The sequence below is a fragment of the Lactuca serriola genome, chromosome 7 (genome assembly GCF_051521515.1).
Source record: "Lactuca serriola cultivar US96UC23 chromosome 7, Lser_US96UC23_V15, whole genome shotgun sequence".
NCBI lineage: Eukaryota > Viridiplantae > Streptophyta > Magnoliopsida > Asterales > Asteraceae > Lactuca > Lactuca serriola.
Genome location: NC_136414.1, coordinates 78,247,503 through 78,260,892, shown reverse-complemented (window position 1 = coordinate 78,260,892; position 13,390 = coordinate 78,247,503). Strand labels below are relative to the sequence as shown.

Here is a 13,390-nt window from a genome sequence, read left to right as displayed (position 1 = left end):
TATCACTTATTTTGATGTTACTAGATAAAAATTTGAAAATATTTTTTTATAAATGGTATTCCATCAAGAAATTACTTCATATTCGAGATGAGAGACCTTTAACTATAATGAAGAGAATGATCAAAATTGACTAATAAGAAAAAGACTGTCTCGGGGTTCACCCCTGACACACATAATAGTTTTATTAAGTTACTAGCACTTATTCAATTTTAGATTTTCCTTTTCAAAAAAATTCTTAAGTTTTTTCGATCTTCTAACTTTTTTAGTTTTTCTCTAAATATTCCTTATATTTTCAATTTCTTTTTTCGAAACAAAATTTTACGAGTTATATATATATATATATATATATATATATATATATATATATATATATATATATATATATATATATATATATATTGTCTAAATCAATTGATTATCGGTAAATCTGTTTATCCAAATAAAAACAAGATAAAAAGTAAAAAAGTTTAAAAAAAAAGAAAACCGAAATTTAATATCAAAATAGTCTTATATAAGTTTTTTTTCGATCTTCTAACTTTTTAGTTTTTCTCTAAATATTCATTATATTTTCAATTTCTTTTTTCGAAACAAAATTTTACGAGTTATTATATATATATATATATATATATATATATATATATATATTGTCTAAATCAACTGATTATCGGTAAATCTGTTTATCCAAATAAAAACAAGATAAAAAATAAAAAAGTTTAAAAAAAAAAAAAGAAAACCGAAATTTAATATCAAAATAGTCTTATATAAATTTTTTTAGGGTAAGGGGTATGGTCGCACCCAACTCACTAGAAAAATGATGCCACCTATGCGCCACATTATATCCACTACCAAACCACTAGCCCTTTGAAATGACTACAACTCCATATATTTTTTTTATTTTTCTAATTTGAAAAAAAAATTCTTTTATTTTTATTATGTCCAACTCCAATAAAAGAAACGGTCAAAAGCTTCAACCAATTATATTGAACGTCTTCGTCCGTCTCCGCTACCACTACACACCAACCCACATGGGCGGATCCACTCCTATGAGAGTGGGGCACATGCCCCCAATGAAGTTATAGAAATCTCGTTTAATATGATACTAGTTGTGAGACCTATGTATTACATGAATTAATTTAAAAAATAAAGTTAAATATAAATGTCAAAATATTTGAGAACTTTGAATTTATAAAAAAAAAAAAAGAAAAAATAATGATTTATTATAATGAATATGTTTTTTTTTATCTTTTAAATATAAATAAATAATTTAAATAAAGAAAAGAAGCTTTAATTTTGAGAAATTTGAAATTAAATAGTAAGTTTATTAGTGAAATTAATATCCATTTATTACTATATTTATTGCAATTACTACATTAAAATATTATATGAATTTTAATAAAATAGAAAAACTCAAAAAATGACACGTGAGAAAAAATTAATTTAAAATAACCACAAAATGACATTTGACAAATTACAAAAAAACCTTCATTTATTAGAGAGGATTAGGTGTGAGATCCGTGTAATACACATGATTTTTTTTTAAAAAAATATATTTTGTTAAGAATTACATGTTTAATAATTTATAAAATTGAATTTGAAAAAATATAAATATAAGCCGTGATTCCCGTGAATGAACCAATTTTTGCAAGGTTTCTGCAAATTATCGTGAATTCAAAAAGGATTGGGCAAAAATTATGTTTTTCAAATAAGAAGGTTGATTTGAATTTAAATTGAATTTAATACATTAATTGACAAATTACATAAGAATTTATGGAGACATTTAAGTTTCATTATTTTATTTATTATGTTTTTGGGTTAGATTTTTTTTATAATTTAATAACAAAGTCAAAAAGACCACAATTTGCCAAGTAGATTTAAATGAAATTGAAAAAATTAAAAAAATGTCATATGACATATTAAATTAGATGATGACATTGGGTAAAAAAAACATTCATTTATTAGGGAGTAGATGTAAGACCCATGTATTACATGAGTTAATTAAAAAATTTAATATAAATGTCTAAATATTTAAGAACTTTGGTTTTGTAAGAAATTAAGAAAAATAATGACTTATTAAAATTGTTTTTTTATCTTTTAAATTTAAATAAATAAACAAAATAAACTAATGAACTTTAATTTGAAAATTTTGAAATAAAAAGGAAAATCCATTAATAAAATTGATATTCATTTATTACTATATTTATTGTAGTTATTACATTAAAATATTATGTGAAATTTATTAAAATAGAAAAATAAATAAGATGATATGTGTAAAAAAAATTAATTCATAATAACATTTGACAAATTGAATGAGAGTGTAACATATATAAAAAAAAAAACCTTCATTTATTAGATTTAAAAAACTAAAATTTTAAAATTACATTGTAAAACGGTAGCGTAAAGGCCCTCAATGGATCGTTAGCCCAACTTGCATGGACCTTCACTTGGCTTGCGTAAAGGCCCTCAATGGATCGTTGGTCCAACTTGCATGGACCTTCACTTGTCTTGAGGCTCACTTCCCTCTTTCAATGAGTTTGTTAAGCCTTATTTTCCAACTTTGCGGGAACTTTTTTCCCATTTTCCAGCTAAAGTGTTTATCCCACATTGCCTAAACTAAAGCATGGAATCATGCATAACCGTTAACTTTTACCCTCTTTGTTTGCCTTTCAATATATTTATCTATGAAACAATATAAATATTTGTTAATAATTTTTGGATTTTATGCTCCTTGTTTTTAATTTAACCCTTTTATTTTAACTTGGTTGATACCTTTCTTGTTTTACAGCTTGAAATTGTACTCATAACATCAAGCTAAACTAAATTTATTTCAATTGCTCACCCCAATTTGGATCACAAAAAATTTAGAATCAATTTTTAAATTTTTTAGCATATACTTAATTTTCTTCTATATTTTCCAAAGTTAAGCCATTTTCCTTTTTATTAAACTTCAATAGAAAAGTAGATAATATGACTTATCCCCTCCACTAATTTGACCCTTTTTAAGGAAAATGATACTAACCTAAACATAATAATGGTCTTGGAAATGCAAATACGAAAATTCCGAATATATCTAATTGAGACGTGAATAATGAATTAGGTGGTGTGACGTGGCCCATGGTCAAAAGGTGACAAAGTCTTGTTGCCACGTGGACCGGTGTACCCGCCTATATATATATATAACCACATAAACACGCAACGCTTATCATCAGCCAATCAGAACACCTGTAACTCCTTTTTCGAATTTGGTCGGCGTTAACTAACCTCTCAGAAATGGCTCTCCGGTTGCCACCTGCACCCTTCCGCCACCACTCCGCCACTCAATCGTTGACGATGAAGACTCAATTCCTCACTACATCAGCTTCCTCCCCTCGCCTTCCTAAGTTCTCCGTCCGGAATGTCTCTTCCGACACCTCGCGCAAGGCAAATTTATCCATTTCGTATTTCTCTATTCCGTTATTGATTCAACTTTGTTACGAATTGATCATTCTGAAGAATGTTTTGGCTTATTTCTGTTGGTTTGAGTTACTAAAGTGTCGGTTTGTTTAAAGTTTGATTAAGAGATTTATGTGATATTAACTTATTAATTAGAATCAACGAGCGTCGGAAAATTTTGTTAGGGTTACTGACTATACACGAGTGGGTTTTATATTGATTCAGGCATGTTTCAATTTGGTACCAAAACTTTACAATTTATACATTTACAAATTGAAGAAACCTGCGTGTTGCATCAATTGATAGGAATTGGTAACAAATTGAGCCATTTGTTTTATCTGCATAACTCGGTAAAAACTTCTCTTGTTTGCATAAACTGGCATAAGTGTGTAACTTCATTGTATAGATAAGTCATTAGCCGTTTACTCCTTTAGTTATTCTAAAATGTAACAGATATAAGCAACTCTCCTATGTTTCAGTTATAACAAAGCTCATACCTTTCCCCCATTTTACGTCTGCAGCTAGTAATGAAGGTGAAAGAGAAGCTCGAGAAAGATCATACCAGTCTCCCTACAGGAAAAAACGGAAGAGATGATGAGGAGTTGATTCTATGGTTCTTAAAAGACCGAAAATTTTCAGTAGAAGAAGCTATTTCTAAACTCACTAAAGCAATTGTGAGTACCTTTTTGAAAAATCAATCTTTCTTTTTCATAACTCTTGCTTTATCTTTCATCTTTTCTGTTATGTGAGAAATAATCTTCGTACTTTCTTATGGTAATTTCAAGAAATGGAGACACGAATTTCGTGTGTCAGATCTGACAGAAGAATCAGTAAGAAGAGTAGCTGCAACTGGAAAATCTTATGTTCATGATTCACTTGATGTCAATGGTAGACCGGTTTTAGTAGTAGTTCCATCAAAACATATCCCAGAGGTAAACTTCATAGCCCAAATTATCTTATTTCTTTTAATCTTTAGATTGATATTTACAAGTATTAAATATGATATGCTACAGATGTTTGATCGATTAGAGGATGAGAGATTATGTGTGTTTCTGTTAGAGAAGGCATTAAGTAGACTTCCGGAAGGAAAAGAAGAAATTCTTGGAATATTCGATCTTCGTGGCTTTGGTACACAAAATGCTGATCTTAAATTCTTGACATTCTTGGTAAGTAATTAAAAACTATTTATTAAATACATTTTTTGACTTAAGAAAAAAACCACAACTTAAAATATTATTCTTCTAAAATTGGCAGTTTGATGTGTTGTATTACTATTACCCTCGGAGGCTGGGTCAAGTTCTATTCGTTGATGCTCCCTTCATTTTTCAGCCAATTTGGCAACTCGCCAAACCCTTAGTCAAACATTATGCTTCTCTGGTATGTTTTTTTTTTCAAAGATGGTTTGGCAAGGGCATTTACGTCTTTTCACACATACAAATATTCACATTGAGAATGACTCCCCGTCCCACCCGTTGTTGACTTATTGACATCAGTCTGAGACACACAGTATAAAGTTGTCTTGTTTTGTTATGTTCTGAGACACACTGTATAAAGCTGTCTTGTTCTGTTATGTTCTGTCTGACATGTAAAATCTTTTGTATTGTAGGTGAGATTTTGCTCGGTGGAGGATGTGAGAAAGGAGTATTTTACAGACTCCACAGTTCCCCTAAGCTTTAGGAAATGAAAAATCCCCCACCCCCACAAAAAAGAAAAAAAGAAGAAAAAGGAAAAAGAAGGCAAAATGAGTAGGGTATAAGCGATTTACTCGATTTATTTGTTGAAACACATTGAATATACACACACATATACATATATACGCAAATATGTACATTCTCTTTTCTGATAGAGTTCTACATGAAGAGTGAATTTTTGTACTTCTATGGTGTTCGAGGTTTAAAGTTCAATAAAACACAGTTTTATTTTCGGGTGTGAATTTGAACATGCTTCTTGTATAGAATTCTATTCTTTAAGTATGATTTGTTTCAAATTCCTTGCTTCCACCCTTTCTAATACCCAATTGTAATTGAACTTGAACTCATTGAATTCGAATTATGATTTATGGAAACCGTTACCAAGCTAAGTTAGGGATTTTGGAATATTTTAATATCATTGTTTATGTGTTCATCATATCTTCTGTGTGTTTGGCTGTGGATTTAAAATATAAAGCTTGGTTTTTGTTTTCAATGATGGTCTTGAAGATGTGTAGAAGAAGATGAATGAATGGGAGGAAAGGGAGGGTGGTGAGGCCTTGATATGATAATACCTATTAATGATTGTTTTAATGGAACGAAACGGAAGGAACATTGGTGCAAGATCTGAAAAGCATGTGAAATCTATCGATTTTTCAATGGTTGGCCCAATTAAAAGGTTTCATCGAGGCTCACTGAGTTAGAACTGACTGCGTTAGAAGTTGACTGTGTTAGAGGCTTGGAACGAGTCATAAACAAAAAAATATGCCAAACATGTGGACCGAGGACCGAGTCTATGTCTAAAGAGTAAAACTTAGTCCGAAACTCTTTTTCTCAGACCAAATCAAGTGAGTGACTCGGTCAGAAATTAGGACCGAGTCAGTAGGTCTTGAAGCAAATAAAACATGTTGATTGGGAAATGTGAACAAGTCAGAATCTCTATCAAACAACTCCTAACATAATTTAGCAAATTGAAATTATAACATTTTTAGTATTTTTATTTTTTAACTGCATAATTAATAAAATAATACCAACATGAAATATATCGTTTACTTAAAGAAGAAAACTATATAAAAGAAGGTTTATAAAACATTTCATGAAAATAAATCTTTAGTTATTCAACAAAGGGTTTTTCGCTTAGAAGTTTCTTAGATGTTGTTTGTTTTTTTGATGCAAAATATCTGTAATCTGCGGACAACATCTGTAAACCTTTGCAGTTGAAGATTTGAAAAAGTCTGCAGTTTGAAAAAAAAGACTGTTTGTTTTTTAATATCTGCAGATTACTAAAATAAACTAAAATCTAAATAAACATATTTTTTTAAACCTTAAAGTGATTTTTTAATATTTTTATGACTTTCTTATAAATAATTAACAAATCTAGATCAATTTTTATGTATTATTGTATAAAAAGTGAAAACAAAATGGTACGAATTAACGTATATATTTGATAAAAACCAACAATTTTGGTCACAAAGTTATAACTAAACATTTTAATTAGGAATAAAAGAATTTGATACATAAATGGATGAAAATAACTTCGATTTTTTCAATCAAATCAATTAAAAACGTAACATAAATATTTTCCTAAGAAATTGACGATGCCATTTTAAATAATGCTTTATAAAATTTGGTACAAAAAATATAAGAATATATTATAATTTTTTTTTTCATATTTATATAAACAATTTGAACGACTATTATTGTAATAAATCTTTATTTATAAATTTATCAAAAATACTATGTTTGTGTCATCGAACCTTCTTTTTATTTTTTTAAGTATTGTAAGGCCAAGAAAATATATAGACAAAAAACAAAAAATACTTTAATCAAAACTTGAGGTTTTTAGACATGTATGCTTGTCTAAATCATCCCAGAAATTTTTTTTCTTACTTATTAAAAAAAAATTCTTATGCATTGAATAAAGATTTTAAAAAATAATTTCTATTGATTTACTACATCCGTTCCAAAATTATTGTCCATGTCTGACTTTTGAAGTTTTTCCATGTCAACTTTGACCATAAATAACTTTATCCTCATTAATAAATGAAGATTTTTTTTACCACATGTCAATCTCTCATGAGTTTTGACACTTGTAATTTTGTGGTATTTTTGATTTGCCATTTTCTCATTTTTTTTATCTTTCTTAATTAACACATTGTATTTACACCTTAATTAATAACTGTCTTAATTGAAAATAACCAATAAATTACAATATTACAACTCATATAGTATTTAATATGTTTCCTTTTAAATTTCAAATTTAAATAAATTTTTGTTTAAACCTTCATATACATATATATATATATATATATATATATATATATATATATATATATATACACACACACACACACACACACACACACACACTAGTTTATAACCCGTGGAAACCACGGTTACAAAGTTGATTAAATATTCATAGTAAAAAATTCAAAATTATTAATCAATTATTTTATATAAAATTTTAAATACATTATTAATTAAGAGATTTTTTTTATTAGTTATGTAAAATTATAATTATTGATTCAAATAAATATGTGTAATTAATTTATTATATATATTAGACTCTTTTTTATTTGTGAACTAATGAAAACAATAATATAAAATTTAAAATTTAAAATAAAGAATAAATAGATTGACAAATAACATCACATTAATTAGGAAGTTTAATGAATTTAAAATGGAGAATTACTACAATGACAAGTGGCATCATATTAATTAGGAGTTCTAATATTATGACACTTGTCAAAAGGACTACTCTTTTATTAGTATATATATATATATATATATATATATATATATATATATATATATATATATATATATATATATACTAATAAAATTACATGTGACAAAACTCTTGAGAATTTGACAAGTGGCAAAAAAACCTTCATTTATTAGAAAGGATATATATATATATATATATATATATATATATATATATATATATATATATATATATATATATATATATATATATTATCCAACCCGTATAACATACGGGTCTCACAACTAGTTTGTGTTATATAATTATTGACAAAACTTATCACAATGAAAATACATTTAAAAAACAATTTATTCATATATCTTACCAACAAAATTATATACCAAAAGTAAATTATTAAAAGTGAAAGTTAAACCAAAAAGACTCAAAAGGAGGGAGTATCATATAAATAATGATAAAACTATTGTGGTGCTCAAATGATATTATTTCGAGGATTTAAACATCAGAACCACCGTGTTCTTGCGGGAAGAGCCTGAAACAAGGAAACAATAGCCAAGTGCTAAGCTGATGATTCCTGTAGCTTGTTACACATAAACGATTCAAGACTTTGCGACGACTTCCGGCTACCACCTCCGATGGAAATCAGAACCACAACCCAGTTAGCAAATTTCTTGCAACTTTGCATCGACAAAAAATCTCTTACAAAAGGAAAGCTCCTCCACGCTCATATCCTCCGTACTGGTCTCTTCGCCGACACCTTTCTATCAAACCGCTTAATCGAGCTTTATCACAAATGTGGTCGCTTAACAACCGCACGCCGAGTGTTTGACAAAATGCCACACAAGAACCTTTTTTCATGGCACGCAATGTTAAGTGCTTTCTGCAAGTCCGGTGATATCGACGAAGCACACAAACTGTTTGTGAAAATGCCCGAAAGAAACTCTGTGTCGTGGAACACTTTAATCAGTGCCTTAGTTCACAATGGGTCAGATCAGAAAGCATTGAACTTGTATCACGACATGAACAAAACAGGTCTCTTGCCTACAAATTTCACATTAGCTAGTGTCTTAAGTGCGTGTGGGGCACTTAAAGATTTCATCTGTGGTTGTGAATGTCATGCGTTTTCTACCAAAATTGGGCTTGATAAGAACATATACGTTGGTAATGCTTTGTTAGGTATGTATGCAAAATGTGGCCATATACAGAATGCAATCAAGGCTTTTGAAGACTTACCTGAAGTCAATGAGGTTTCTTTTACATCCATGGTAGGGGCATTAGGGGAAACTGATCATATCAATGATGCTTTTCACATGTTTCAATCAATGCATAGAATTGGGATACAGATTGATGCAATATCAATGTCTAGCATCCTTGGTGTATGTGCTAGAAGTGGGAATAATGAGTTAGGGCAACAGTTTCATGATCTCACAATTAAACTTGGGTTAGAAAAAGATTTACACTTGAGTAATTCATTGCTAGACATGTATGCAAAAAATGGAGATATGAATAGTGCTGAAATTGTGTTTAACAATCTGTCTCAAGTTAGTGTTGTTTCTTGGAATGTTATGATTGGTGGATATGGTCAACAACATGAAATAAAAAAGTCAATAGATTGTTTGAAAAGAATGGAAAGATTCGGTTTAAAACCAGATGAAGTAACCTACATTAATATGCTCACAGCATGTATCAAATCTGAAGATATCAAAACTGCTCATGAGATATTCAATAAGATGACATTTCCAACTTTAAGTTCTTGGAATACTTTGCTTTCAGGATATTCCCAAATTGGAAAACATAAAGAAACTGTTCAACTTTTTAGAAACATGCAGTTTTGTAATGTGAAAGGTGATCGAACAACTTTTTCTGTTGTTTTTAGCTCTTGTGCTTCTTTGAGACTTTTGAAAAGTGGAACACAAGTTCATGCAGCATCATTAAAGATTCATGTTGATGATGATATTTATGTTGCTAGTGGACTTATCGGGTTGTATTCCAAATGTGAAAAAATCAATCTTGCAAAAATTATATTTGATAGAATGAATACTCAAGTTGAAGATATTGTTTGTTGGAATTCTATGATGTTAGGATTGTCAATCAATAATCTTGAAAATGAATCCTTTGTTTTATTCAAGAAACTTCTAGAAACCGAAATGATTCCTTCTCAATTCTCTTATGCTACTATACTAAGTTCTTGCACAAAGCTATTATCTTTATCTCAAGGAAGACAAATCCATGCTCATGTATTGAAACAAGAAATGGAAATCGATGTTGTTGTTGGAAGTGCTTTAATCGATATGTATTCAAAATGTGGAGATGTAAATGATGCAAGATTAGTTTTTGACACAATGATTACAAAAAACACGATTACATGGAATGAAATGATTCATGGGTATGCACAAAATGGAGAAGGAGAAAAAGGGGTTTTACTTTATGAAGAAATGATCAATGAGAAAAAACTAAAACCTGATTCGATAACTTTTATTGCTGTTTTAACTGCTTGTAGTCATTCAGGGTTGATTGATTACGCGATTAAAATATTTAACTCAATGTTTCAAGAACATGGAATTGAACCTGTTTCGGATCACTACACTAGTGTGATTGATGCTTTGGGACGTGATGCTAGGTTTGATGAAATCGAGGGTATTTTAGGTAATATGCCGTGTGTGAACGATACGATTGTGTGGGAAGTTCTTCTAAGTTGTTGTAGAGTTCATGGTAATGTGAAGTTAGCAAGAAGAGCAGCTGAAGAGCTTTTTAGGTTAGATCCTTGTAATTCGGCTCCTTATGTGCTTTTAGCAAATATGTATTCTTCTTTAGGGAGATGGGATGATGTGAGGAAGATTAGGGAGTTGATGATTGAAAAGAAAGCAGTAAAAAATCCGGGGTATAGTTGGGTTGAACATAAAGATGGGATTCAAGAGTTTAATGTTGATAAATTTGAACAAGTGAGTGATGAACCATATTGTTTGAGTGGGTGAAAGGACGAAAATGACCTTGAGAGGTTAAATGAGGTTAAGATTATTAATCTTAATCTATTGGTACATCTGTATGTTGGTGTAAGAGTGTGAAAGAAAAAGGTCTAGATGTAAGAAATCGTAATATACTTTCAGTTATTTGTTTGTTATTGTATTTTACAATATTAAAGTTTGAATACTATTTCTTGCATTTAAACCTAATGAGAATGGTTATGCTGTCTATGAATGTCACAAAGGAAAAAGAGACAAGTGATTTAGCGTGTACACTTGCATCAAATTGGCAATGTTATGGTATGCTAAGTGTCTTTTGTATTGGAAGTTTTTGAATTTGTGGTTTATGTTTCTTGATGAGTGTTAAAAATAGTATAAATTTATATTTTGGGAGAACCACGATTTGAACCTTACATATTTATGAGTAATATTTATGAATATATGGACCTTAATTCTTTACCTAGATGAAAAATGTTGTTGCTTATTTCTATTGGAGTTGTGGATAAATTTGATGATCATGCAATTATGGGTGTTGCTATTCACACCGAAGACAGGTGAAAACTATTTTTATGAAGTCAAAACCGCTTTGACTAATCTAACGAATATCATTAGGAACAGTATAATAGATTTTACACATATGGTCCCTCGTGTTATGTAAGAACTTTGATTTTCATCTTTTTTTACTTTTAAATATAAATAATCAATCATATACTAACAAATTTTACATATATGGTCCCTTATTTTACATATCATTTTATATTTTAGTTCTTTATATTATTTAATATAAATAATATTACATGTATATGATCTTTATTTTACATATTATTTTTAATATAAATTTGTTAACAATTTTACATATATAGTCCTATAGTTTACATAATATTCTATATTCTACTTTTTATACTACTTAATATAAATAATATTACATACATAATCTTTGTTTTACATATTATTTTTAATATAAATTATATATTTATAGTTATGAAAAAAATAAATCGTATATTAATACTAAATAATATATATTATTTCTTAATATATGAGATTTACAATTTTTGTTAGTTATTGTCTTGTAAATTTTTCATATTTAGTAGTAAAGTAGATAAATCAAGCTTGTTGATCAAATGGAATGGAATTTTCAAATATTACATTTATAACCATCTCATTTATATGACGAGGTCCATGCTTCCCATGGGTTGCAAGATTTTTTTTTTTTTTTTTTTTGGATTGAGTCAACAAAGTTTTGTTATAGGCCCAACGGTATTAAGTAGTGACCTTCTTTTTTGAGGTCGAAGGTTCAAGTCCTGTTGTGAACGTAGGTGGATTTAGTTGTTAGTTTAAAAGTAAATATTATAAGGCTGGTACATAAACAAAAGATGGGATATATATGGAAAACATTAAAAATAAAAAAAAGAAAGAATTGAGTTTCTTTCATTATTTATACTTTATTATCCATAAAGAAGTGTGAATACATTTTATAGCAACCTTATCATAAGACGTAATAAATAAATTTTCAACAATCAAATGATGGTTTCAAAGAAATAATGAGAGGATGTTCACAAGATGAAAATAAAGTGAGAAGTACCAAAAACACATCGCTAAAATTACAATCAAGCATTACCGAGGTATCAACAAGTGCTTTCACTCTAAAGTCATTGATCATCGTGATGTCCAAAATCGGGAGACCTCTCTCCATTAAGCGGTGAAAATGGGTGGCACCACCGTCACGAAAACACTCATGTTGGCTGAAGCTGCTGAGCCGTTTTGCTTGTTATAGTCCCGACTGTTATTAGTACCCACAATTTCATGTTAGCAGGATCAATGGTAAATGGGGACTGTTGTTAGTGCCCCGATTTCATTTTCATACACCTCTAATAATTATTTTATTGTTACATAAAAAAATAGTGTTCTTCAATATTTTTCAGCTTTTTTTCATAGAAGACTATGTTGATTTTTGAAAAATGAGTTTCACTTCTAAAAATAATACAATGTCAATATTGGAACCAACAATTACATTGTAAATTAATCCACTTAATCACACAATAAACTACAATACTTGTATATAAACACAAAAAATAAGTAAGATTAAGTAAAATATTATAAAATACGTAATAATTGTTTGTTTTTTTACTTTTCAAATCCAACTGTGTTTTTATATTAAGGGGGTGTTTGACTTAGCTTTTGAATAGCCAAAAATCTTTTTAGAAAAAGATGATAGGCAAAAGATGTTTGGCAAAAGACTTCTAAAAGCTACTTTTGGATTTTGCAAAGAAGGAAAATCAACTTTTTGGAAAAGTCAGGAAAACCTGACTTTTTGTAACTTTTCCAAAAAGATATTTTGGCCTCTAAAAAGCTAAGCCAAACACCCCCTAATTACAAAGTAGATCTTTTAGTTTTGCATAAATTCAACTAGCAATTTAAGCCGGGAAATCATTCTTAAAAATCATTTGGTATACTTGTGCGCTGATAACTTATATAAATTATTTGAGACCAAATTTTTTTATTATATTTGTTATAAAGAGCTATTGAGTCAAATTCGATTATGATAGACAATTTAATCAAGTTGTATAGAATTTCAGACAAAATAT

The 13,390-nt window shown here is 28.8% G+C and overlaps 2 protein-coding genes across 2 annotated transcripts; both read left to right on the top strand.

The window, feature by feature from the left end:
* The first annotated feature begins 3,201 nt into the window (after positions 1 to 3,201).
* LOC145063353 (Sec14p-like phosphatidylinositol transfer family protein) lies at positions 3,202 to 5,362 on the top strand. The gene is made up of 6 exons (XM_079010941.1): positions 3,202 to 3,417; positions 3,951 to 4,103; positions 4,215 to 4,361; positions 4,443 to 4,595; positions 4,684 to 4,806; positions 5,036 to 5,362. Exons 1-6 carry the CDS (start codon positions 3,268 to 3,270, stop codon positions 5,111 to 5,113), a joined length of 804 nt encoding a protein of 267 aa, XP_078867067.1. The 5' UTR covers positions 3,202 to 3,267; the 3' UTR covers positions 5,114 to 5,362.
* Positions 5,363 to 8,317: 2,955 nt separating this feature from the next.
* On the top strand, positions 8,318 to 11,015 carry LOC145063242 (Pentatricopeptide repeat (PPR) superfamily protein). The gene has a single exon (XM_079010829.1). It carries the CDS (start codon positions 8,478 to 8,480, stop codon positions 10,815 to 10,817), a length of 2,340 nt encoding a protein of 779 aa, XP_078866955.1. The 5' UTR covers positions 8,318 to 8,477; the 3' UTR covers positions 10,818 to 11,015.
* The last annotated feature ends 2,375 nt before the right edge of the window (positions 11,016 to 13,390 follow it).